The sequence below is a fragment of the Drosophila sechellia genome, chromosome X, assembly GCF_004382195.2.
Source record: "Drosophila sechellia strain sech25 chromosome X, ASM438219v1, whole genome shotgun sequence".
In the NCBI taxonomy this organism is placed as follows: Eukaryota; Metazoa; Arthropoda; class Insecta; order Diptera; family Drosophilidae; genus Drosophila; species Drosophila sechellia.
Window position 1 is genome coordinate 12,223,357 of NC_045954.1, and position 27,644 is coordinate 12,251,000.

Sequence of the window (27,644 nt, forward strand, 5' to 3'; positions counted from 1 at the left end):
GTCCAGTCCGCGGCCAGTTATGTTTTTATTTTCAATCCAAAGTGTTGGACATATCACGCACAGTGGTGCCAAGCTATGAACTTCTGATTCATTTATTCAACTAACATCTAAGCTAGTAAAATCTATTCATCATCAAACATGTAAAGATCTATTTTAAACCGATAGTTAGATAGAAGTTAATTTAAAATTTTTTTAGATATTTTTTAAAATATTTTTCTGTCTTAATACTTTATAGTTAATTTTATATCTTTTCTAAAATTTCCTCAAACGTCATATAGATTTAAAACACCAAAGACAGTCCCTTTTATATTAATTATTAATTAAATTTGCATATATTTTGAACCACTGTGCGTTCGTGTACCGTACGGTATTTTCTCTAATTAATTCGCTTTTACGAGCGCAGTCAGCTGGCTTCAGGTTGATTTGAGCCGTGTATTTTTTAGTCCGTTCAGTTGGTGCAACACGGGCCTAGAACGCGCTGTTTTTTCGCTCCACTCTCGACCAAATAATAAACTTTATTTATTTTTTATTCGAGTGCTTATACTACCAGTGATCCTTGTGTAAAATGAGCTAACAACTGCCGGAAAATGCACACTTTGGGCCTTGTAATTCTGAGCCTTTTAGGCCTGGTCGAGAGTTATGACCATCAGCCGCTACTGAGAAATATCATCAAAGTGCGAGCCAGCGGCTTTATGCCCTTCGAATCGGATTTACTACTGCCATTGAATATCCTGCGGCAGTTGCAGTCCCACGATCGATCATCGCGTTACATTGGCCAGAGGCCAAAGCCCATAGTGAGGCCAAAGGTCAAGCAACAAATCAGATTGGAGAGAGCGCATCCTTTGCGGGAGGCCAAAGGTGTTCAGCTCTACAACTTGATCGATGACGATGGTGAACTACTGCTGAATCTCAAGGTTCACAACGATCAGAAGGGGACGGCACCGGCAAATTATCAGGAGGAGAAATACCAAAGCAGATACCAGAGCTACGATTCACCATGGATGCCCTCGAAATGGAGACCCACCAGCGAATTTCCGCTGGGTGTGACCTCCTCATCGCCACGCCCACTGCCCCTGCATCAGTATCTTGGCCAAAACACGAATCGCATCGATCAAAATACGGCGAAAAGGAGGCGGCAGGATATATGGCCACACAAATAATAACTAAATTATATAATATTTTCATATTTACCATAACTCATATTAATTGTTTATCCTTAAACATCACAGCACCCAGAGCACATTCACATTTATGGACCTCATTTTAAGCAAAATCTCAATGATATTCATTTGAATTTTTGATAAAAAAATAAATAATGATCCTTAAATATTTTCTAATATTTTAAAACAAATTATATTAAAGCCAAATGATGGAATACTAGTTCTAAAAAAGCATAAGATAATTGAAAATAGAAAAAAAAAAGTTATAATTTATTTTCTTTCTACAATAATATCAAAAGAACTAAAAAAACTAAAAAACTAACCTCGAGCTTAAAATTAAGCCACATCGTTCAAAATAATCCACAAGATACAAAATGTACTACACACATACAAAATAATCCATAAGACACAAGAACACGCTACAATATAATCCATCAGACACGAAATACGTTTCGAAACATAAAAATAAACGTTAAGATACACATAAATATATCCATTAGATGCGACATATATATATCTATAATGAACATAAGCCCGCCGATGAAAAGGTCGTTGAGCTACCGCTAAATTGGATGACTGTGATTATGCTAATATGGGTCGGTCGATTCGAGTTGAAAGTGAAATTGAAACGCGAATCGAAAGTGACTGAGCCGCATGAATGGATTGAAATGAAAATGAATAAAATGCTAATTCACACAGCCTAACTAACCGTGAATACAGGGGAATTAGAATGCATAAAGAATGGGTTTTTTAATCAAATAATCAAATGATCAATGATACGTTAATTCGCCATCAATCAGAACTTTCCAACTATTTGTTCAAACATTCTCGTATGCTGCAAACATACTTTCCAAAACTTTTGGCGCCCATATATCACAGAATATCCGAATGGTTTATAATTTACAGATGGTATATTTGTTGAAATGGTGAGGTAAAATGGGAACAACAATGAAAAAACATGGGAAATAAAAAAAAGTAGACCTAAAATTACTTAACAAGACTCAAGGATCAGTATGGCTCGAATCGAATGGCATGGAATCACTTCCAGCTGGAGGATGGGGGCAGATATCCGGGCTGGGGAGCAGATACGGGGGGCAGGTACTCATTGCTGGGCGGCAGGTATTCGTTGCTGATGATGGGGGCGGGTCCGTGGCCGTGGGCGTGGCCACCCTCCTCGTGAATGACCTTGATGGTCTTGACCTCCTCGAATCCGCCGTGCGAGTGACCGTGGCCGTGATCGTGGCCGCCATGGCTGTGACCGCCCTCCTCATGGATCACCTTGACCACCTTCACTTCCTCGTGGCCACCTCCATGGCCGGAGAAGCCACCGGAGTAGCCACCGGCATAGCCGCCGCCGCCGCCCAAAGCGTGTCCTTCCTCGTGGATGACCTTAACGGTCTTGACCTCCTGGTGACCGCCGCCGGAGTAGCCGCCATGGCCGCCAGAGTAGCCACCATGTCCGCCAGAGTATCCGCCATGACCGCCAGCCTCCTGGTGGATGACCTTCACAGTCTTAACCTCCTGATGACCGCCGGAGAATCCACCGTGGGAGTAGCCACCGCCGTGTCCGTGGCCATGACCGCCCTCCTCATGGATGACCTTGACCAATTTCACCTCCTGATGGCCACCATGTCCGTGTCCATGGCCGGCAAGGCCTCCGGTATAACCGCCGCCGCCCAGGGCATGTCCTTCCTCATGGATGACCTTAACGGTCTTCACCTCCTGGTGTCCACCGCCAGAGTAGCCACCGTGACCACCAGAGTAACCGCCATGACCGCCGGAATAGCCGCCACCTTCCTGCTGAATAACCTTGATGGTCTTAATCTCCTGGTGGCCGCCGCCAGAGTAGCCTCCATGGCCACTAGAGTAACCGCCATGACCGCCGCCGCCGGAGTAGCCGCCACCCTCCTGGTGGATCACCTGGATGGTCTTCACCTCCTGGTGGCCACCACCGCCGCCGCCGGAACCGATTCCATAGCTGTAGCCACCGCCACCGCCGCCACCGCCGGATCCGCCAATAAAGCCAGCCGATGCGGTGGCAGCCAACGTAGCCAGGAGACACACAAAGATCTGTAAATAATTCGATGTTGCATTTATTAAATATATAAAATATAAACAATAATTTATCAGCTTGTGTTTTTTTTTTCATGATTTTGGGCTTTGTAGTTGTGTGCTTCTTTTTTTTGGGCAATTGTTTAACTTTTTATATTTTGAAACTGATTTTGTCGAGCAGACTCACCTTCATTGCTGGAAGTTTCTTGCTTGGGGGTTGAAAACTATGGAACTTCACGTAGCAGAAGAGGAAGCCAACTGATGCTCCACTCCGAGCGATCCGCGGTTTATATAGCAGCCGGATTGCGAGATGCTCCGTCTGTCTGTGAACTGTCTTTCGTCATCTTGCTGCCCACCACTCTTTTGACCACCAACCCGAAACCCATCTCCGTCCATCTGGATTCGAGTTGGTTCAACAACAAACGCATCGACGGCTGGTAAATGCAAATGAGTCCGGTGGAAAAAAAATGGGAAACATAGCAGTTCCATAATTGGGACCAGCCGCCGAAATTAATCCGCCGGGCATGAACGAACCGCTTAATGATGGTGACCCCGCCCCCCGTAGGTCACCTGATCGATGGGCTAGGTCAGTTCATTTCAGTTGTTGAGTTCAGGTCGGATTAACACTTTCCCAATGCAGGCCCATTTGGGAAATGCATTTTCAGAAATAACGAACAATCATTAAATAAGGGGAAGTACCATCCTCAAATCGTCGTTACAAGCCAATCCCAAATATACATATCTATATATATATCTATGTATCTATCTATCTATCTATATCTATATAAAAAAAAAAAAAGATATTAACTAAAAGGCAGAAAATAAACTAATTTAGAAACAATGTATATACAGCGGACTATATTGTTAAAAAGAAGATAAGATTAGATATTTTCTTTCAACAATACCCATAAAAGTACCATATAAGTTCTATAAGATTTCAAGTTCTTAAAATCTTTCCTCGTTTCTTAAATGTAAGTTTAACTAAAATATACATAAATATAAAAATATATAAGAGCTTTTCTTTTGATGCTAAATAGAAATACAAAAAAAAAGATCAAAATGCTGATCAATACGTATGATAGAATAAAAAATATAATTTATTACACGTCAGCTCATTTGCACTTAAATATTTTATAACTTGCCAAAACTATAAAACAAAATAGATAAAAAAAAGGCAAACCCATTATAAACTAAATTAAAGCGTATGCAAATTATTGCAATAATTTCGCTATCACTTCGAATTCATTCAAAATTTGATGATACGTTTAAAGTATAACGAGTCCACTGCCCCCGAGAGCCCCGCCCCTTTTGATTGCCCAACTTTGGGAATTGTGTAAAAGCAAAATGCCGAACAGCCGAAATCTGGGGAAGGCAATAATTGTCAAAAAAAAAAGAAGAAGCCGCGAAATGTTTTGCCTCAAAGGGCGAATGAATCCAATGCGAGGCAAACCGACGAAAAGGCAATTTGAGTCATTTAAATGATATTACAATATCAAATTGGGTTTCAGCCAACCGATTAATCACATCCGACAAGGGACAACCCCCAACAGATGTTGGAAACCCAACAAAGAAGATAGGAATCCAAACATCGACAATCCAAGCGCTCTACAAGCTGAAATACCGGGGAAGAGTATTGTTTCTGCGTCAGTTATGGAACTTCATAAGCCTGTCATATAAAATAATAATAATAATAACAGATGCACAAGAATACTTCAAAGATACAAGATACATGAGCTATACAGATAGCTATGCTTGAACGATGGCATTTTTCCAACACTATCAATGGACATTTAAAAAATATTTTGTTCTAGCCCAAAACTATTATTCTCTAAAATAAAAATATTTTTATAACAATGATATCATATATTCCCAATAAGCTTCAGGGTATTCAAATAAATATTACTTCAATCAAAGTTGCAGTTGTATAAAGCAGATGTGCTAATTTTCATTAAAACATTGTTCAAACATTTTTTTTAACTGCAGTAAAAACAGTACTGAGAATAAGAAAAGTTTTAACTTTCTTCGACTTTAGTTTGGTTCTGCTGAAAAGTAGACTTAAATTTTCATCTAGAAAAATGACAAATGAATATAGAAACTCTGTTTTTCAGGAAAAACTTTAAAGAGTTGCATAATTATATAGACTGATCCTATTAAAGATGCAGCGAACTTTCACTTTAAATTACCACAAATTAGAAACCTAAATGGAAAGAGATGGAGTCAGCTGGCCAGGAATCAGAAAGGGATGGCAAATAAATGAAAACACAGTCTTCTAGTTCATTATGAATTATTTTTATCAATTCGCCTTTGTGTGTGCTTCTCTTGCGGAATTCGCTTCAATTACAATACATCTCTAAGAATATTTTAATCCGATGGTAAACAAACAAAAAAAAAAGTAATTCTTTTTATCCATATAAAAGTTGATTTTCACTTGACGTTATTTCTTCGTTTTTCTTTTTCTTTTCTTATATGTTGATGTGTTTGATGCATTAAATATTAGAATTATTCAAACATAATAATATTAACAACATTAGATTAATGCAAAAGAGAGAGGTTGTGGGAATGGGGCCGGGAATGGGGTGGTTAAAAACTAAAAAGGTGCACGCTTTACTGTGTAAAAACTAAACATATCAATGTCCATGAAACAAAACATATAACCAAAGGGCTGGGTTGAATGGGTGTGTGGTAATGGTAATGGGTATGGTTTGGGTGTGTGTGTCTGTTATAGCCTAGAGTACATAAGTAGAGCTCAATTAAAGTTAATGTCGGTTAGGGGCGTGGCGGCGTAGGCGGCTGGGCGGCGGCCTACAAGGCAACGATCACGCGATCGCACAGCTATTCCGACTGCTGCTCGTCGGCGTCTTGCAGCGGTTCTTGCTCTTGGAGCTCTGGGTCAGCGAGTTGAAGCACTGCGACGTGGTCAGCGCGTATGACTTGAGCGTCGACTTCACCGACGGCGGCAGCGGCAGCGAATCGATCGCATACACGCTCGTCCTTCGCACGATCGTCCTGCAGCACAATTCCTGAAGCGACAGCACTGCAATGGCATTCAAATTGGGTTACTAAGTGAATTAAAGAACAATATACATGTCTTTCTGCTGGGGAGAGTGCATTTCGGGTTTTCTTTAAAGTTCATCTGATAAGTTCATAAGTTGTATGATATAAACAGTTTTAGTTGTTTGGGAATCAACAAAAGTTCACACATTATAGCGATTAAGTGTTATCCAACGGTCGGAAAAAGATTAATGATTGTCTTGACATAATGAACGCTTTAATTGGAGCTCAATCAAAATTGACCTCAAGGCCTTGTCATGACTTTTTCACTTTTTCTAGCCAAACTAGATAATGCACTTTAGTTCTTTTAACTCGAAAAGCCACTATCCTTCTCTCATTTAAAAGCCCAGTTATATTTACCCTTATTGCTGCGCCAGATGTGCTCCATGCCGTTGCGATGCAGGGCCATCCGCGCCAGTTCGCAAAAGGACTCGCGGATGTTGAAGTCGCAGAGAGGCGATATCTCGAAGCAGGACATGTTGTTGCGGCTGGCGTAGGTCTCGGCCTGTTTGGCCGCCACCTGTCGCTTGAAGGCCAAGTGCAGCCGATTGCCGACAAGAACCTTCGGAATTCCTGGGGCATGCTGCAAATTAATCGCACATATGGAGTTATTAATTGGAATCATGTATGGTAAAACTAGAAAGAAAAATACATTGGAATCTATAATAATCTTCGTTACAGCATTGTCGTATTAATTGTGAATCTATCTTGTAAATGAAGAAGTAGCCACTCTTTAAGTACTACTTAACAGCACGTAAAAATGTCGTCACAAAGATCTCTTCCATGTGCTTCCTTTCCTGATGAAACTTATAATTCCCAACTGACCTCGTCCACCTCCTTGAGCCACCGATCGATACCGTCGAAGCTCCACTTGTTGGTGATGTCGTAAACGAGGATGATGCCCTGGGCGCCGCGCGAATACGAGCGGATGATCGTGCAGAAGCGTCCCTGGCCAGAGGTGTCCCACAGCTGCAGCTTCACCCGCTTGCCCTCCAGCAGGATGGTGGTCGTCTTGTAGGCTACCGTTTGGAAGATATGAGATGTGCAGTCTATTAGATTGGCTTGCATATCGGTGGTCGTTCAAGGGATATACCCAACACTTACCGTTCCCACTGCAGAAGGGACTCTCCGTGGAGGGATCCTCCAGGTTTGAGAGAATCTCGTGCTTGCCCACATCGCTGTCGCCCACCAGTAGAACCTTCAGCAGATAGTCGTAGTCCTTGGTCATAGTTCCCATGTGGCTGGCATGGTAGAGAAATTTAAATATTGTAATTAAATAGATACATTTGAATAATAACTGTTGGCGGACAGCTGAGGCGAATCATAATGAAACTACTTAAATTTTAAATGTATTTCTACACAAACGTGACGACGTGTTGTTTTTTAAATATTTAAATGGATTGTAAAAGGTGTGTGTACCTCAAACTTTTAAGCAGCTCAACAAATTTTCTAGGGCAAAGTATTTTTAAATACCTAGTTCCTCTAGAGCGTTCCAAATGAATGCCGGAAATTACCTTACACACTCATTTTTCTATTTTAAAATATGTTTTTTTAGATAACCCATTTAACAAACTATAACCGCAAGAGGTTTACTCATTGAATGAGACAATTTTTTCCTCTTTTATGTAATTTTAACTGCAATTAAATGTGGGCTAGAGTTTTGTGGCCAAAGTGGTTGTGGTTCTTAAACATTTTTTCTTTTTTTTTTTGCATTTTCTTAACCGGGCTAACCGGTATTTTTGAACCGGCAATATTTGTGCGTTCTATTTTTGCAGACCCAGTAATTTTCTATGTGAGTCATGGTAATAAAAACTATAAACAAATGCATTGCACTTATTTATAGATTTTCGCACTTGTTTTCATTTCGCGCACTGTAAAAGGATTTTCCACATTTACACACACACTCGCACAGGTAAAAAGTGGGTGTGTTTTGGTTTTGCATGAAAATGTATTTCACAATTTATCGATGTGTACAAAACCATTAAAGCGTGTAATTGTTGCGTTTTATGCACTTTGTTTTACAAACAAAAAGAGAAATAAACGAAAATAGAGAAAAACATTTTTCGTATTAGTATGCGTGCTTATTTTGATTGTTGTTTTTGCTACAAATGTGTAGAATGTTTATTGTTTTCCCTCGTAGCAATTGGAAAACAATTAATTATAGCCGTTTAATGGGGTATTTTGTTTAGTGAACAGCACTAACCGTTTTTTCTGAGCGTTAAACTTACCATTTAGAATGCACGCAGTTTCATTTTCGTATTTGTAATAGAGATGAGCGATTTTCCTCGCTTTGGCGACTTTACCACGACGGCCTTTTCACGCTTTTCCAGTCCCACGATTTACCCAAGTTAAATCGCGGCTATATATCCCATGTATCCCGATTTATTGCTGTTTATTTGTGGTTTTTCTGCTGCGAATATTAATACAGAAAATTGCAATTTCGCTCATCTCTATAGGGATGGAAGAACTGCTAGGTTGCGCTTATCGATAGGCTATCGATAGGCGACGAGTCGGCTAAGCAGTGCTGTTCAATAAATTTAAAATATAGTTCTTACAACTATTTGCAAAATTTAAACATTTCTTATTTTATTATTTTGTGCAAACATTTAACTGATTAAATCTAAGCATAACTGTGTATATAACAAATTGGAACAATTTTAAGCTAAATGCTAGATTATTTTATAACCACCAATTATTTTTTATTTTGATTGCATTAAGTATTTATTGTTGGAAATGTAAGAATAAAATATCTTATAGTTGAGCTTTCTAACTTTTCCTAGATTCTTACCATTACAAAAACTATCTAGCCAGCTATCGCAAGTGGCGTGCTGCTTATCGGACAGTCGCGCTATCGGCCGGGTGTCATCGCCAGAGCGTTCGAACAAAACGGAACAGAACAGAACAGAAATTCGAAGCGCTGCCAAATATACACACACGATTGTTCCGATTGTATCGCTCCGATCCGAAAAAATCCGAGATCCGAATTCGCAGGACAAGAGCAACAGAGCGCGCGCTAACGGATTTATTAAATGCACATGCATATTTATTTATAAACGCGAGTTTTTGGTCGGAAACTAAAGTGCAGGTCACCGACGCCTCTGCCGCAGCCGCTGCCTCCGTCGACGTCGCAGTTGCGGTAGCTGTTGCTGCTTTTTTTTTTTTTTTGTTGCTGTTTACAGAGGTGCGCGTTAATGTGCTAAAAAAAATATAGAAATATATATATTTGTGTGCCTTTGTGCAAGTGCTTGTTTGGCTTTTTTTTTGGGTTGTCATTATTTTGCACACACAAATTGCGATTTAATTAAGTTTTTGTGTGTGTGTTTGGCGCACCTATATATATATAAAGATATACCTATGCTGGCCCTGGCCCCGCCCACCACGCCGCCCCCTCGAAATGCACCGTTAGCCGCGAAATCGAAATCGAATCGTTTTGCTGCAACCGCAATGCTGTCGAACGGCTCTGCTGGCGTCTCAGCCGACGTTGACGTCGCCGCCGGCGGCGCTGCCGACTGTGATGAGCGAACGCTTTTGCTAAGCGAGGAGATTGTTGTTGCGCCGCTGCCTGCGTCGGCGTTCTCTGCCGGCGTCGCTGCTGCTGCGCCGCCAACGTCGCTGCCACTGGTGCACACAACAACAACAACGCAGCAAAACGACAACAATGTGAACAACAACAATAATGGTTCGCTTGTGGTCAGTGCGAAAAACATGGCTAATAATAAAAGTAATAAGAATAACAGCAAATGCAAAAACAACGAGGCCAGCAGCAGCAACAACAACAATGCGGCGACAGCGGCAGCTGCAGCAGCTACAACAACAACGACGACAGCAGAAGAACCGGTAACAACAACAATAACAACTACAACAACAGCAGCAGCAGCTGATGATGAGGATATATCCAGCGATCTGAGCGATAAATTCCCACGCCCCCAAAAGAAACCCGGCAAACTGAGCAAATTGGGCACCAAAAGCGTCGGCCTCAAACGGTAAATCTCCTACAATTACTTACTCTTAATCAAGCTATTCAATTTATCTTTATAAACAACTGTCTTGGAAACTTTTTCTCCTTACTTCAATAACTTAAATTCCATCATAATTGTAACTCCAGAGTAAGCAACTTACTTACATAAAATATTCGCCATAACTCTAGTCTATATACAAATATTTTCAAAAATGCTATAAAAGGTATTAGAAAGTCTTGCACTTCATGATTATCACTTAAAAGCAACCTGACCGATCGATTATAATTTCGAATTTGCTTCGCAACAAAGCACAGGTATATATCTTGAAGGGTATTCAAGGGATTACTTGTCGATTATTTATCCTAAAATGAAATTGATTTAGTTTAACAGCAACATGAACACTAGTTAACAGGTTCGTGGTTTCTAAAAGCTTCCTGTCTTATATTTCTTTGGAATACTTTTTCCGCTAGAGTGTTACTAAGTCATAAGTAGACTTATCTTCTATAATAGCCTTTTTATATTTTAATTGTTTATAATGAAAGGATATAGGAGCATATTTTGCTAAGTTAATTTTTTAATAGGTATTATTGTATTATATACTAACTGTTTTTATCCACAGCGTCTCCTTTGGCTCCTCGAAGGGTTCGATGGTGGAGACGCTCGTCTTCGAGACGCCGACGCCGTTGTCGGAGCACATGGAGTCCACTTTTGGGTTCGATGCCGCGGATACCGCCGCTGCCGCCGCTGGTCAGCCGCAGCTGGCGTCGACGCTGGCGTCGCAACAGCCGCTCGCCGGTGGCCACAGTGGAGACTATGCCAAGGGGACCATGGATGACAGCGGCATTGAAGTGCAGGAAGAGTAAGTAACAAACTTGATACACTGTAACTAAACTAAACACAAAAGTAACGAATCCGTTGCCATATAAGGAACTAGATTTAATAAATTCCAGACGAGTTCTTCTTATGTAGGTAATATAAAAACCTGTCCTCATGACCAAATAAATATACGATAGTTATGGCCAATTAAGGCAGTGGTTGTCTAAATTTATGGTCAATATTTAATAGAAAACGTAATTAAAAATTGAAATGATTCACTATTTGACCTACTCGAAGGAAATCTTTTATTTGCACCGCACAAAATGACTAAAAGTAAACTCTGGATATCAAGAAATGTAAAAATTTGATATCTTTTTAAGGTTCTTTGTGGTCTATCATCGCGAGAAAAAGTAAACTCTGGTATCTAGACATGTAGAAATATATGAGAGATATAATTGACTTGCTGAATTTCAAGGTTCTGCATATATGTTCTGGGTTTATTTGAATAAACGAAGACACTGTATAATGTTGTATGTATTTTTGTCAGTGTAACAATGTGTGGTTTATCTTCGATATTCATTGCAGGGCTTTTATTGTGTATGCCCCGAAAGTGGGCCTACTTTTACCTAATTAAAATATCCGTCTAATGACTTTTTGGCAGCTTTCACTTTTGTTTCGCTTTTCTAATTCATAGTAAGCTCGGCATTTTTGGTTTTTGGGCCAATCCAAAGCTGATCTCTTTTCCCAAAGCCTGTGGGCAAAAAGTGCAGCTGGGTTGTACCGCATCACCACCATACGTATGTACAGCGCCATCAACCCAAATATCAAGCGATGAACTTTGTGCTCATCGCACCCAACCCCAAAACTAAAGCCCCACAAATCCCCGCCATTTTTTTTTTACCCACAACCTCCCCCAAAGGCAGGAAGCTTGAGACACACAAATTTTTGAATCGATAATTACCGCTCAACGTCGTCAGCAGTTTGGTTTTATAAACTTTTCTACCTGTGTAGCTTTAACCCACGTACAGTGTTCACTCAGTTGATGGACGCGCATTTTTATGGCAAATCAAATGGGGGGCTAGGCCTTGAATTAAATCGAAACGAGGTGTATAATAACAAGTTGGAGCGGAAACAATTAAAAAGACATTTCAACTTGTGTTTTCATTGCTTGAGAAGCTCATTAAAATTATTCGGGCTCTTTCCACGCAATAAAAACAGTTTGTAACTATTTTAAAATAATTAAATTAACAAGTAAATTTAAGATGGCCGCAAAATAGGAAACTAAAGTATCAAAATAGGAAACGAAATTAGTTTCCAATAAGAAACCCCGCCAAAAAAGGATTCTAATTGGCGAGCTGCCACTGTATTTTTGTTTATCCTCCCTTTTCCTATGCCCCTTCTTTCGTGTTATCAGTCCCATTGGAAGATGGGTTTGTTTGTTTGGGTTTTTCTTTGTCTGCCTTTTCGCATTTCCCACCACCAGATGGGAACTCCAATTGGAGTTTATAATGCGCCGGCGCTGCAGTCATTCTAACTGGAATACCGTTAAACATCGTCATCGTTTTTATTACATAATGACCCCATGTGCGTGTATCGCCAATGTACGTGTGTCTGTGTGTGTGTGCATTTTAAAGCAATATATATGTATATAAGTGGGTCAACTTCATTCGGTGGTTGTTGACCCACATCTTTTTCGGCTGCATTTTGTGTATCCGTATCTGAACGCGTATCTAATGGATGTGCCGCACCCACTAGATTCGAATTGGGCGCTTTAACTTTAGTTCTAGTTGGATTCACGCCGATAACCGAGCTTGACAATCGATTTTTGTCATGGAGTAGAGCTGCACTGCGATAATCTACGCCCAAATTATTCGATTATCTGAATAACGGGTGCAATTTAAAGCCTTTGATCAGTTAAATGTTTTATATATTCAGTAAAAGATTAAGTTTTTAAATGTGATGAGTATGATATGAAAGTTCCTAAACAGTTTTTGCTATTATCATTGCCCAGAACTCAACAAATAGCATTGGTTTTAAACGGCTGATAAGACAAATATAGAAGGTGTTTTATTTCTTGTGATGGCTGTCAAACGGGCATCAAATCAAATTTGCTGAAAATTTGTTTTTCTTTGTCTATTGGCTGTTTCGTCTAGGTGGCATATTCCATTTTGTGAGAGATTAGACTTAACACATGTTTTGACCTTTTTGTTCGCCAGTCTCTCCACATGTGTGTTTCTTCATTTTTTATTGTATGTGGGGAGCATTAATTTGCCGGTGGAGCGTGATGTCATCAGCTTTTGAGCTCGGCACTTGCTGTAGAACTTTCTTTCTTACAGTTAGTCAGAGTCACAAAAGAAAGGAAAGGAAAAAGGCAAGAGAACGCTGAGAGAAGAAAAGAAAAACCGGGAATCTTGCGGCTCTTTATTCTTCTAATCGATTATCCAGATACACGGGGAAAAACTTGATAAACAATTTAGCCAATGATCAGTCATATGTTAATCATTGCCTTTTTCTAGTGTGCTATTTCATTAAATAGACACAGTGTGACCGTTTGCGCTGAAAAAGAGCATTACTTTTACTTAAATCGAACTTTTTACTTGTTTTCTCTGCTAAAACCAACGAAAGGAGGCTGATTGAACAGCTGACCTCGACATGATTCTGATTTTTCTCTTTTTTTTTTGAACCTTAGAAATTCGATCGACCGGTGGGCCTTGCTCATGTCTATAGCTATTGTGAAAGTACATCTCGCACTGTCCGCCTGTCACTCAGTCCCACGGCACACTTGACATGCATACAGCGTGCTCATCATCATCATCGTCGCCGTCGTCATCATGATCATCACCAGTGGACCCAGTCATAATCATAATCATATAGGCATAATTATAATCATAGGCAGGCGGGACAGGCCCATTGTCACATTGTTGTAATGCCAACAACGGTAATTGTGCCGCTGGCCAGCAGTGCGTGTGTAATTGTTGTTGCCGCTTCTGTGCAACGGAACAGTGGAAATTATTATTAACTTTTAGCCTAAACAAAAAAACGTGCAGGAACAAAAGATATGCGATTATGAGGCCACAAGGTGGGCTGAATACATTTTTCCACACAAAGATTATGCATAGTTTAGTGTAGTTTTGTTCAACTTATGGAATTAAAGCTGTCAGCTTTACAACAAATACTTGCAAAACAAATTGGTTTAAATTGTTGTGATATAAAACAATTGGAAGCCCTGCAAAAACTATTTTATCCAGATGCTGCGGATGTTATAATACATTTAATAGGATATTTTTTAGCAAATAAAGTTTATTTTTTTTAATTTTATTGTACTAGTTTTTTATAATTATAATTCGAATTCTAGTGTCGACTCAATTTGAATTAAATTTCTCTGCAAGAATTCCTATAAAGCAAGTATTTCTTTATATCTTTTAGTGCGCCAATCTTGTATACTGTCAATTTCATTGGGAACTAAGCCAATTGTGTATTAGTTGTTTGAAATTGTAACGGAAATGGGGAAAATGCGAGCATACCAAACAAAATATACACACTTGTGTGCTCCTAAGCTCGAGCATTCTGTGAGATTTTCAAATGTTTATGTATAATAGATTTATAATAACTCGTAAATACTATAATACTCTCGACAAATTCCCATTGGCAATGGCAACAAATCGGCGAAATGTTATAAGTATTTATATTTATTTTCTGCTACCAACGTCACTCATCCATCTTCGCCTCAAATCGTTCGTTATCAATTGTTAGTGAACTTATCAGCGCGCCGCAATGCCAAATAATTTCAAATCACTTAATGCCCAAAAAATATATTGTGCGGCAAAAGCGGAGGAGCGCGTAATTCCAACGGCGAATTAATCGGGAGTAGTAAATTCTATATTTAGCCGCAGTCATGCTGTCATATTCAAATTGGATCGTTTTCGTATTTCCCACTGAGCATTAGCCCTATTACCCATTTACGCGTGCACCGTGCAGGTCGTAAAAATATTACCAAAACAAAAATGTAGACTTGTATAATTATGATCATTGCATTTCAAAGTTTGTAATCTAACCATCTTAAAACAATTTTGATTTTTAAAAAATGTATAATATACTTATTAGCTATTGAACATTTTCTGTGAGTAACTTGCAACTAGCAAGCAATGCCAAAACGATAATTGTTTATTGCCAATATTTACAGCTAGCCTAAAGTATCTGAAGTGCTAAATGGCAAACTGTGAGATATTTTTGCGGCACATTGTACACAGAGAAAATAGTATCACGCGTTCAATGAATCATATCCCAATCTAAAAATAATAATCGAAATTTCCATCGTTACCTCGTAGATTTTTTCTTTTTGTGTACATGAATCTTGAAATTATTTGAGAAATGTTGAATATTTAAATTTATTTCGGGGACTTCTTACCACAAACTGTTGAATGTACGGATCTATATTTTTATAGTGTGCTATTTGGCTGACCACAGGTGTGAATGTGTTTGTGGTTTGTGTGCCGTGGTTTTTCTTGATTTTGTGTTCTGCTCTTATTTTTCCGCCTATATTTTCGACTTTTTCCTTTTTTTTTTGACAACAATAGATGGGGACCCCGATTCTAAGCATCTCCATAGTGGCGGTGGCAACCCTGTTTTAATCAACCCTCCTTCTGTGTCGTTCTTTATCCCCTCGCCCTTTTCCATCGCTATTTCCAGCAGCTTCCCCGCTTTTACCTTTATGTGTGTGTGGTTACGTGTTTATGTTTTTCCGTGTTTCCCTTGTGCTCTCTTTGGCTATTTTTTGTTGTTGTTACATTATTTTCGGTCCGTTGCTTGTGTATAACAAGTGAGAGAGAGAAAGAGAGCGAGGAGCGGTAGAGCGAGCTCTTTTATTACTTTGGTGAGTGCGCAAAAAAGTGATGTCATGTTTGTTGGCTTTGGCAACGTTGCCAGATGTGGCGCATTTGGATTTACGTTTTGTTTGTTTTCCCATTTTTGCCATTACAAATTCGCGGCGTTTTCGCCCTTTGCTTATTGCGCATTTCATCTGCGCTTTTACAACAAAAGATACCAGCAAATACGTAAATCACAAAATTACACTTGGCAGCAAGAACACTCTTCAAAATTTGTAAGGTTTCCGGCTGTATATTTTTGACTGCAATAAAACAAAATTAATCAGTTCGTGTCAGAAATCTATTTAAAATTACTAAAATAAGCTATACATTCCTGGTAATATTTGCGTCGTTGTTGGCTAGTGTAATTTCAGGTTTGCCTGCAGCAGCTGCCAAAAATCCCCATACAAAAAGCACGAATTGCCGGCTGTGCTGTTTGTTTTCATTTGTTTGCCCGAAATGTGTAAATTTTCTAGCCAGGAAATGCGCGAAATGAAAAATTTGGAAATGTTTTTGTTTCGCTCAAAATAGATCGCAATAAAACCATGACAAAAGATAGACGTAGACGTGTGTGTCTGGAGCCCATTAAAGAGCTCATTAAAGAGAATGTTAATTGTTCTTTGTGTCTTCTGTTGTAAAGTGAAACGCTTGCGGCGTATTTCAGATATCTCAAGTGATTTATTTCGAATACTTCGGGTCTTAAGTTTGAAATAGGGTTCAGTTTTTCAAAGAACTACATTTTATTATCTCAAGTACGTTGTTTTGCAATACGGATTGAAAGTAAGTTGCATGATTGTGAGGTACTTGCTTCTAGAATGTAAGCTTGAAAACGAAAAGTAAACTATTAAACAACTTCAAAGCTCACACATTAGTTTCATTTTCACCATCGTATTTATTTGGTTTTCTGATAAAAGCGAGTGTTAAACGTATAGTTTTATTGATAACATAAGAAGTTAAGGTATTCAAAAAGCGCGGCACTTAACAGTAAGTAAGGTGGCAGCCCTGGCAAAAGTTTGCGAGAGAGCGGCCTCTCTCTTTCCCGCTCCTGCAAACATTCGTGCGTGTGAACGCCTGCGTGTGAGTGTGTGTTTTGTATCTTTTACTTTTCAGCAGCGTGAAACTCAAACAGTCAGTTTCAGTTCAGTTTTTCAGTTTAGGCAGCAACAACGCAAAAGTCCGAAGAGCCTCCAAACAAAAAAGAGCGCTCACCTCACACAAAATATAAAAGCACAAAAACCCAAAAACCGAAACGAAAGAAAATTACGCGCTCATCAATCGTTGCTGCTGCTACTTCCCGCTCTTCGGCTATTTTTTTTAATTCGCAAAAGGATAAAAGAAGAGAGCGAGCGTAAAACGCGCGTAGAATTACCCTAAAAGTGTGTTTAACATACGACTAAGAAAAGTATTAAGTTTAAACCAAAGAAAAGTGCAAAATGAGAGGGAAAAATTACAGTTAACTGCGTGAGCGAAATAGTGAGAGGGCGGGTAGGCGGGCAAAGAGAGTCGAAAAAGCAAGTGCAAGTGGTTGAGAAAAAAACAAAAAAAAAACACTTGAATTATATTTGAAAAGAGCAAAAACAATGTGAAAGTAATTTCTGCTATTTGGTTCACACACACTTAAGTAGTTAAACATTAGTAGTACGCTTGTAATTGTTGTTGTTGTTGCGCGCAGTGAGTTCATCGCAAAAAATAATACACACACACACGAACAGCGTGAGAGAACGAGAACGACAACGCCTCCTCTCCCTCGCACTCCTGCACTGCGAAAAACAGAGTGCAGATTATAAATGAAGTCAAGATTTGATATATACAACATTTTAAAATTAACAAATATGTTGTCTTTTCAGTACATACCTAACCTTAATGAATAAATATTTCATTATTGAATTCAATTGAATTATCAATTTAGATACAATATTTCGCTCTATGTAGCCCGCTAAACGCAATTAAAATAACTGTGCGCCAGTGTGTGTGTGTGTTAAAATAGCACCTTGTTTGTACATAAATTAGCCTTAGTCGCTCTTATTTATACTATATATAAACCGTATGCATTATACAATATATGCCCACATCGGTTGCGCCAGTGTATATATTTTGAAATTTAATAAAACAAATCGAAATCAACGCCGCACTGCAGTTGCCCTCTCTTCTCTCCCCGCTCCAGTCTCTCGCGCTCTTTATTTTCCTCTCTGTTTTCGCTTTTCAAGTGCAAAATTGAATTTTCCGCTATTTGTTTCTCATGTGCTTGTGTTTTATTTTTGTTGTTTTTGTGTTTTGCGGGTGGGGTCGCATAATTTGTTAAATTAATTTTCACTCTCCCTCTCGCACGTTACCCCCTCCCCCTTATCTTCTTCTTCTTATTCGCCCGTGACGTAGTCCCTCGCGTGTGTGCCCCAAAATACAACAGCAAAAACTAAAACTAATTGAAAAGCTGCTACGCTGCCGACGTCGCAGTCGTCAAACAGTGCTGCCATCCATTCGATGCAAAAAAAAAAATAGGCTAAAATATAGCCAAATGTCTCATGACAACATAAACATATGTTTTAAGTGCTTTTTTTCAATGTGCCAATCTTTCATTTGAAGAGGTTCATATGTTCTCAAGAAAAATGCCAAAAAATTACAAGAAACTTGTATAATACTCCAGTTGCATAGCAAAAGGAAAATATATGAATTCGAATAATAATTAACGTTTTTAATGAAAGCTACACTATATTATTGCAGCGAGAGCCAATATCAATTTAAAATTTAACAAATTCATTCATTTAAATCAATGAAAAACTTAATGACTAAATAAGCTATAAAATTGATCAAAGAGTTAATTTTAATGTACTTTTCTTATCACATGAAAAGGCTAAACAAAAGTTAGTATAATGCATTGTGTCCGCATGGCGAACCACTGATAAAGATCACCTGTTACTTTAAGACTTGTGTGTAGCTATTAACTAGCCAGAAAATGGCCAAGCGCTCAGCACCACTAGATCGCTGGTGGCAAACATAATTAATGCGATCATCTTTGAGTTCGCTTTTCCCCAGCTGATGCTGCTTCTTCTGCTTCTGTTTCCCATTTACAGCTCATGTTCCACCTCCTCTTCGTGTCTTCTCCTCCACTCCTCTGCTCCACAGCATTATCCATCTATTCACTCCGCCTCCTGCTTCGCAGTAATGGCAACAAGTATTTTTCCCATATTTTTCAGTTGTTTAATTTGCTGTGGGGCACTTGAAGTCGCGTTTACGAGTTAGTGGTAACTCCTTAAACTTTTTCTCTATTTCAACTTAACAAGCATTTTCTTCCGAGGAAAAAACGTTTAATAATGCTTTGGGCCGAAACAAGATGAAAACGTTCATCTTTTTTTTTTTTTTTTTTTTTTTTTTTGTATTTGTTATTTGCCTAAAACTTGTTTTTCGAGCTTGTAACACTCGTGTTTTGTTGATGGTCTTGTTCTTGTTCCAGTTGCTACAGGCCGCTGTCGATATAGTAGACTAAAGAGTTGAGTTTGAGTTCATAGACACACCATAGAAATCAATATTGTAACAATTATAGAGATGCTAGGGATGGTGCACACATTTATTTATTTCCTTATTGGAATGTTTCTTCTTATCTATTTATTTCATGTTCTATTGTTGAATACTTTATTATAGTAATAATAATATTTTTTATAAATTTTTTTTATTGTTATTTATTTAATATTTGCATAACAAAGCTTGTTCGCACTGTAGAGCGTGCCCTGTATCAATTTTTCAATTTCGGCACATGACGTAATCTTCACATGTTCAACAGCAGCAACAACAACACCAGCAACAAAAGAAATAATTACAACAACAAGCACACTGAGTTATGAAGTGTATTTGAAATGTAAACAGATAAAACGCTGTGTTGTGTGGGGGAGGAGGAGGGGTCTTTATATAGTGAACGGGTTGTCTGATTCGATTGTAGGCTGTTTATTTTTTGCTACTTCTGGTTCTCGATTTTTTTTTTTTTTTTTTTTTTTTTTTTTTTTTTTTTTTTTGATGAGATAGGTTTCTCTAATGGTTTTTCCACTTGGGGTTCAAAGTTCTGGCACAATAAAACCGAATGCTGGAAAGATGTAGAGGAAGTGAATGTCCCAAGGGCCATTGGATGGATGGCGGAGATTGAGATCTTACAAGTTAGATCTCCCATTCCAGTTCTTTGATAGTACAGTGCGTTTCGGCTCAGTAAGTCTCGGGCTTTTCGCACAGCCAACCAGCCATAAATGAAGTCATCGACATAAACCAGTTATAAAGATAAAAAATAGGTTGTGCTATAAACCCTAATTTATTTCTGAACTGATTTGTCAAATTGCTGGTTTTCTATTGGGCATAAAAAAATATGTCATTGCTCATTAAATGCAGTCGATACAATTTTTTCACCAGTGCAGTTGATTAAGCTAAATATAATAGAAATATTTTAAGAATAAAGCAAACGTCTTCAAATAACGCATTGTATTTCTGGATGCTCTAAAAATGTTTCAACTATGTCTTCCACGAGAAACAATAATCCTAAAATAACGCCAATGATCCCTCAATAACCAAAAAAAGAAAAAAAATCTGGAACACTTTCCCCCTGTATTGATTTAACTTCTTTGATCCAGTGACCTGGTGATATTTGTGTTAGTGGCAGAAGTCAGACTTCGTTTTCGTGGCCAACAAAATAGAAGGCTGCAACATATGTGTCGAATATTTGCCTGAACCCGCCGTATTTCTATATGATTCCTGGATGAAAAGATCCATTTTGGACGGGGACAAGCTGATTATTCGGGAGTAATGTAGTTCACATTTCTAAACTTATCACATGAACCTGGCCAAAATACAGAGAGAAAATCGTATTTCGCTGGTAGTTGCAATCAATTGAATCAGATATTTAGCTGAAAGCCAATTGCCAAATGACTTAATTTAATTGACATTGAGGTGGCTCCTCAGTAGATGACGCACTTGCTCAGCTATTTTAAGGTCACATGCGCCGATGCGTGATTTTAGTGCTCGCCGGTTTTCCCCCCCAACCAACCAACCGTCCCTCTCCTAATCGCGATATAAAACACACTGCACATCAACCACTGCACATATAGATACACATAATATAATATATAGAAAATGCCTAATTCGATTTGTGTTGCCTGCTCTGCTCATTTACAGATCGGAGCGTTCGATAGTGCGCGTTTCAATCTACAACAGCAGCCAGCCGCAAGTAATCTGTCCACCGGCGGAGTATCTGGACTTTCCGGAGTTCAACTACAGCAGCAACCTCCTAGACTATAATACGATGGCCACGACGGCGGCGGGGATCCAACAGCAGCAGGTGATCGGCCTGGGAGCGGCCTACGATCGACAGCAAAGGTGGGTGGCCATCATCATGAACCATATAACGTAAATATATTATCGTCTCTTGGGTAATCCTCCATTGCAGCACCGATTCCGGCTGGGACAATCCCTTTCGACCAGGCGGCGATCTGTCTAGAGAGGCTGATGAAATTGTCAACATGATCAGAGGTATGTACTACTTGATCAAATCGATTAAGATCTGTGCATTCGGATAAGGTTTTTCACGATGTTAGGCCGAAAGCGTGAACTTCCACAAGGTTATAATAACTTGGTAATTCACTTTAGTTCATTATTATTTTCCATCTACACTTGAATTCCAAGTATTTCAGATTATAGCTTAGCATTATAATTGGGTATCATTTTATGAAAAATTATATGAACATCAAAAAATTGTAGTGATGGGCGGAGAACATATATTTTAGACCCCAGTTATTTGATCTGTGTGTAATGAAATACCCTTACTTTCAGGTGGCAAGCCCATCACACCCACAGAGGAGCGTACAATTGGCAACGGGAGTGCCCAGCATGCGGACGACAATTGCAACGGCGGTACGGCGATCGGCGAGAGTGTAATCAAATCAAATGTGAGTTGGGATATTGGTTACCTATCCCTATGTGCACACCTGACTAAAGCCCTATGTGATTATTTGCAGCTCTCGCAGAATCTAGCAACAGCACAAAATGGTACAAATTCCCATGCCTCTGCAACTGCCGACGCTGGCGCCGGAAAAGCAGCGACGGCGACCGAGGTGAGCGGCGGAACCGGAAACAATGGGGTCACTTCGCTGGGACAGGTGTCCAAACAGGTGGTTCCCGGACCGACGTCCGCTAGTCATGTGGTCATCGACGAGAAGAAGAACAAGAAGAAGGGCTGCTGCGTCCTCCAATAATTGGGGCAAATGGCGGGGGACGCAAAGAGCAGTTTGGGATGGGGGGGTAGGGCGGTCATTTGCCTGCTAGCCCTGTTTTTTGATGTTAATGTTTTTTGGACGAAATGGAGCCAAGCTGTTAATATATTTCATGCCGCATAAATCGCTTTGCTTCGCTTTGCAAGAGGAGACCAAAACCAATACAGAGATTGAGATTCAGACCACACAAGAATGAACTAGAAGAACATTAGGAAAACCAAGCTCTCTGACCAACAAACAGCAGCTGATTGTCAAGAACGTTGTAGCGGTACCAGCAGCCACAGTGAGAACCAACATTAATGCAACACCCTGCAGCGGTTGCTCCAGCTTCGAAACATAAGTCGATGGACACTTCAACAGTTGAATTGTAAACCTGAAGACCGCACTTATATATGTTTATATATATATATATCTGTGTGTCTTCAGGCGATGTTAAACTGCAATTCACCATTATTATATATACATATTATTTTTTCCCCCTTTTTCTGTAATGTGACTCGACCTGCATATGTGTATTATAAAAATTATTGTATGCATATATGTGAATTTATTTTTTTTTTTGTAATTGTAAAATTTAGTGCGGCTTTTTTAAATAATGAAAAGGATGTAGGGACGTTTAACAAGTAAAAACTAAAAGAACAAAAAAATAACGAAAAACGTTTTGCTTGCATGCATAATGGATACAAAATCGAAAAAAGAATGCAAAAAAAAAATTAACATAAAGAATAATGTATTTATTTTTATTTATATGATGACGAAGAAGCAGATGAAAGTAAATTAAATGTTAAACCTTAAAACAAATATACACACACACACGTACATATACAAAATACACACACACATACGCATATATACTATACGATATATGAGATGAAATGAATGACGCAATAAAGCAAAACGAGATGAACCGGAAATAGTAGAAAAAAAACTAATTAAAAAAATCCCCATTTTCTAAGGCTAAATAATGAGTAATTATTTTGTATCATTATTTACATGAGGCAGACAATTGAAACCGGGTGCGCTGACTTTTGGGCCCACTGTAGCGGCTGATCAAAGGAAAGCGGTGCTGAAGAAAGAGGGCGAAAATGGTAGAAAATGTCTTAGTTCTTTGAGCAGAATATATATATATATATATATATATATATATATATACAGAAAGAAAGGCTTTGAAGAAACCGAAATCCCAAGACAAAAGCTTAGAAATGAGGCCAGAGAAAGTATATTAAAAGGAAGAACCACCGTTTTTCAGCTTAGTTAAGCACAATACAACCCCCCACAAAACAACCAACCAACCCCCCATTTCTCCAACCCCTTTCACTCAGTATTTTTCTCAGTTTGAACGCAAATCAAAAGCAGAAAAATGAAGGCAAACAAATACGCAAAAGTAATATGCAGGTAAATCGAGCAAAGCGAGGTACAAGAATGTTTACACAGAGAGAAAAGCAGCAACCAAATAGCTAAAGAAAGTAATGAGAACACCGAAATGGACAGCCACACCCACAAATATGTAACACTCACACACTCTCAAACACACAGACACACCCACACACCTACAGCCTAAGCATCAATGTGCTGCATTTGATTAACGTAATGAAAAACAAAAAATAAATTAAATATATATATATATATATATATACACACACAGATATATGAAATAGCAATATTGTTTCAACTGAATATAAGCAAACAGCAAAAGGGAAATTCCAAAGTCCGCAAATGAAGATAAACAAATCCGTAAACTAAATCCATCAGAGGGTTAAAACAGCAGCCAGTACAGCAATAAAATCAATATTTAATATTGTAAATTTCCGATTCCAAAAAGAAAGCAAAAACCTATTAAAAAAAAAAACCAACAAAATGTTAAGTTATTGTATAAAAAATCCTAAATAAAAAACGAAAGCAAAAATGAATGAATGTGCGTATTTTTCGAAGTATAGCATAACTTTTGGGGCTGCCAAAGTGAAGCCCATTTCTAGGCTTTTAGAAATAAATACATATGTACATATGTATATGCCACGCGTGGGATACAGAGAGCGAAAGAGATAGAAGTGCTTATTGATTGATGAATGCTTTTAGTTCATTCGATCGAGGGATAATTGATTGCAATTGTTAAAGGCAAACAAATCGATTAATGCTTCCGCATCGACCAAATTTAGTATTCCAATCGATGAACAACAAAACGAGGAACTGCCAAAGAACCTTTTACCCCATCGACGAAATTAGGCAAAACCAATACGTAGAATTCGAATTTGTTAATGGCTAATTAATCGCATGGCGCAACTGCATAATTATATTTGCCAAATGTGCGGCTCAAGCTTATTAAAATGTTAATACTCTAAAGCCCAGGATTTTTTTATTAACTTTAGGTATTCCGTTGAATAAGTTTACTTCATATCTATACATTTTTCCATTTTAAATTAAATATTTAAGGAAAAATTACTACTTTAAAAAAATTCCTTTAAATTATGAACAACTGCAGAGTAAGTAGGAAATATCACTGGTTTTTTTAAATATCACTGGATTTTAAAATATATTTCGAATATTCCGGATAGGGTCAACGGTTTCCCAAGCGAACTATCAAGTTCTGAATTCACCCACGTCACGCCGCTTTTAAAGACGAAAAACCAGAATGCGAATTTGGTTATTTTTCTTTTTTTATTGTGTTATTAATTTGGAGTTGATTTAATTTATGAACTCTACTCGGAAAGACATTTATAGCAATTTATCTGGATTTGGTTTATGGCTTTGGGCCATTCCGATTCACACTCGCATACGGATGCCAATCAAAGATTAATTGGCAACCGGGGAGCTGTCAATTTTGAAATTGTTGCGCCTAAGTAAGCGGAAATGTCTTTGCCTCTTGATCACGATCACGATCGCATCGTATTGGATCTGAGTCCGCGTTTCGATTTGAATGGAATTGAACTGTATTTGATTTGGGTATCGATGATGATGCGACTTAGTTAGTTGTTGGCGATCGGTGATGTTGCCCAAGGCACCCACTCAGAAATGGAGAAGGGAAACTGGATTTTGGCCATCTATCTAATGAAAGTCAGTCATCGTTAATGGTCAAACGTGTTTTCTTTTCTATGGGCGTATGGCCTGACACCCACAGTGCCACTGAAAAGTCTGTTTACCAACTTATACTACTACATATATGTACCTTTTTTAGCCAGTTTTACTAGCAACGATTCCATGAAGCCTGGTATAAACTTTCTTTTCGTTTTAATAGGCATTAACTAGTAAAATATTCAGTAATTTCGATATAAAACAAACATAGGCAGAGAACACATACAGTTTGTGGATACTGTGGTTCTAAATCTTGTTACCAAAAACCCCCTTCATATCTCTCTTTTTGCCAACCAATAAAGCGCACCTAATTTGCGAGTGCGATTCTCGTGCAGGTGCAAATTATGATGCGAGCCAAAACAACGAATAAAAGCAACAAAAGCCGCAATAATTTATGGCAAAAAATCTCAGGAAGAATAACGAAGAAGCTCTGTTAAACGGCGGAGGGGCAAAAGGTTGCCACGCTTGGAGATAAAGATAAAGATCGGTTAGTTAGGCAACGGACGCATCGGTCAACAAAAATTAAAAAAATTCCAAAAAAAAAAAAACAACAATCAAATAAAAGCTGCGCATGCGCCGCACGCGTCGCCACACAAATACAAATACAGTTGCCCCTGTACGTATACGTAATATTAGCTGATGTATACGTATACGTAATATTGGCGCATGTGTGCCTAACTGTAAAAACGCGCACGCGCTGCCGTGTTCGCGCTATCTCGCTTGCTCCCACTGCGCAGAGCTGCGCATATCTAGCTAGTTCTTAGCCAGATTAAGTAGCTTATAGCTAGTTCCTAGCGTCGTTCCTTAGAAAGTTTTTAGTTTCAGGTTAGGAATATTTAGTTATTTAGTTATTTAAAAGTTTACAAAGATGGCTTAATTATACTTTTATTTTTTAAAAGTTTATATTTATTATCGGATTCTCATTTATTTGTTTGTGCCATCACTGTGATCGTGATTGTTTGTTTATGCGGTGGAGTCGCGCTGTCTGCGCTGTAAGCTTTTGGAAGTGGAGCAAGTGTCTTCGCCGCCGCGTCTCGATTTTCCGTCGAGTTTTAATAGATCGTCTGAGTAACTCCATGTGCGGCATTATACAGACCTATAGATTAAAATCTAACAGAGCCATATAAACTTATTTACCCCCCTCTTTGTTGGCCGGGATTTCTTGATTTATGCGCGACCGGTGCTGAATGATTGATTCGTCTTTCAACTTAATTGAAAGCTTGAGCAAGTTGGCTGATCATTAAGAAATTTAAGAACTTGTTGATGTAGAGATTGAGGCAATAAATGATTGATTGGAAAAATAAATAAAATGGGAACCAGGATGAAGAAAAATTGAACTATAATAACCGGATGGAAGGCTTTTGTTAAATTACTTAACTATTATAAGCTGATGTTAATCAGCTAAATACTAGAAATATACTAATAAAATATATTCCGAAGGATTCTTTTGAGGAAATTTTATATTAATAATAAAGTTTATTTTGGAACTTTAATGGACATTTAAATATTTAACTTAAAGAATCATGCAAGCAATGAAAAACTATAAAACGTGAGTCCCCAACTAAATTTAGAATATATTAAGCATAAATTCAATCAAATTATTCCTTAATAACCGTCCAACAATCATGATTGACACAGTTCCCAATCAATTGTTGCCCATGGCGCCGCATTAGCGTGGACAAAGGCACCCAAAAGTGTTTTCCAAAAAAATATTTTTGTTATTTTCTGTGCTATTTTTAGACTTTGTGCGCACAAAACGCTAACAAGCCAAAAGCTAAAAAATTATCTTGAAAACCAGAATTTTATGTGGTGGGGGTTGACCGGATCTCAGTTTTTGCGGAAAACTCTGATAAATTATTAAATAAACAAGTCGTAAACTCGAACTTCTCCTACCAACTATTAAATAGATGGATCATCAATGCTCCTCTTGGCTTCGCCCGTTTCCAATACGAGTTTGATATATCTGTCAGAAGATTTATAATCCCTATAAAACTTTAATGGAATTAGTGAGGCAGAGTTAATTGAATGGCGGTCTTAAATGGCGACAGCTTTACTTTAATGTGTTTTCTCTTAGACTCGCTGGCGATTTATATTTTATATATATTTTGGGATTGGTTCTGGAGCTAAGCTGTGGGTCTTGATTTCTGAACCTGTGGCTCTGCACTTGTTGTCACGCTCGAGGAGCTCCATCTAGATTTAATCTGGAATAATTTAGTGACGAACAGTGGGTTTCGTGATTGCAATAATGTCGATTAAGGCATTTTTAAACAAAATTCTTTTATGGCTAGTTGAAAAATATTTGTATTATCAAATGGATTACCTCATGCAGAGCCTAAAAAGCTTTCGAATTAAATATCCCATTAAATTAAATTCGAACAAATGGCCTACTTAATAGCATTGTTAAACTTGTTTAAAAACTGGTATTAG

The 27,644-nt window shown here is 38.5% G+C and overlaps 4 protein-coding genes across 7 annotated transcripts; 2 read left to right on the forward strand and 2 right to left on the reverse strand.

Moving 5' to 3' along the window:
- Window positions 1-434: 434 nt before the first annotated feature.
- Window positions 435-1,661, forward strand: LOC6618557. The gene has a single exon (XM_002042781.2). It carries the CDS (start codon window positions 588-590, stop codon window positions 1,158-1,160), a length of 573 nt encoding a protein of 190 aa, XP_002042817.1. The 5' UTR covers window positions 435-587; the 3' UTR covers window positions 1,161-1,661.
- A 391-nt stretch (window positions 1,662-2,052) lies between these two features.
- On the reverse strand, window positions 2,053-3,598 carry LOC6618558 (glycine-rich cell wall structural protein). The gene is made up of 3 exons (XM_002042782.2): window positions 3,588-3,598; window positions 3,400-3,535; window positions 2,053-3,230 (listed from the first exon to the last, which is right to left on the reverse strand). Exons 1-3 carry the CDS (start codon window positions 3,596-3,598, stop codon window positions 2,199-2,201), a joined length of 1,179 nt encoding a protein of 392 aa, XP_002042818.2. The 3' UTR covers window positions 2,053-2,198.
- Window positions 3,599-5,482: 1,884 nt separating this feature from the next.
- On the reverse strand, window positions 5,483-8,731 carry LOC6618559 (ras-related protein Rab-40C). 2 transcript variants are annotated; one of them, XM_032725757.1, is made up of 5 exons: window positions 8,492-8,731; window positions 7,368-7,504; window positions 7,089-7,312; window positions 6,624-6,846; window positions 5,483-6,246 (listed from the first exon to the last, which is right to left on the reverse strand). In XM_032725757.1, the coding sequence occupies exons 2-5, from the start codon at window positions 7,498-7,500 to the stop codon at window positions 6,029-6,031; spliced, it is 798 nt and encodes a 265-aa protein (XP_032581648.1). In that variant the 5' UTR covers window positions 7,501-7,504; window positions 8,492-8,731; the 3' UTR covers window positions 5,483-6,028. The 2 variants fall into 2 exon arrangements, with proteins under 2 accessions (XP_032581648.1, XP_002042819.2); XM_002042783.2 differs by having other exon boundaries at window positions 7,089-7,282; window positions 8,492-8,730.
- Window positions 8,732-9,151: 420 nt separating this feature from the next.
- On the forward strand, window positions 9,152-22,891 carry LOC6618561 (probable serine/threonine-protein kinase nek3). Of its 3 annotated transcripts, XM_032724994.1 has the most exons (6): window positions 9,152-10,246; window positions 10,842-11,081; window positions 21,055-21,255; window positions 21,326-21,408; window positions 21,709-21,824; window positions 21,894-22,891. In XM_032724994.1, exons 1-6 carry the CDS (start codon window positions 9,618-9,620, stop codon window positions 22,128-22,130), a joined length of 1,506 nt encoding a protein of 501 aa, XP_032580885.1. In that variant the 5' UTR covers window positions 9,152-9,617; the 3' UTR covers window positions 22,131-22,891. The 3 variants fall into 3 exon arrangements, with proteins under 3 accessions (XP_032580885.1, XP_032580886.1, XP_032580887.1); XM_032724995.1 differs by lacking the exons at window positions 9,152-10,246; window positions 10,842-11,081 and adding an exon at window positions 17,037-17,279 and having other exon boundaries at window positions 21,709-22,891; XM_032724996.1 differs by lacking the exons at window positions 9,152-10,246; window positions 10,842-11,081 and adding an exon at window positions 18,667-18,764 and having other exon boundaries at window positions 21,709-22,891.
- The last annotated feature ends 4,753 nt before the right edge of the window (window positions 22,892-27,644 follow it).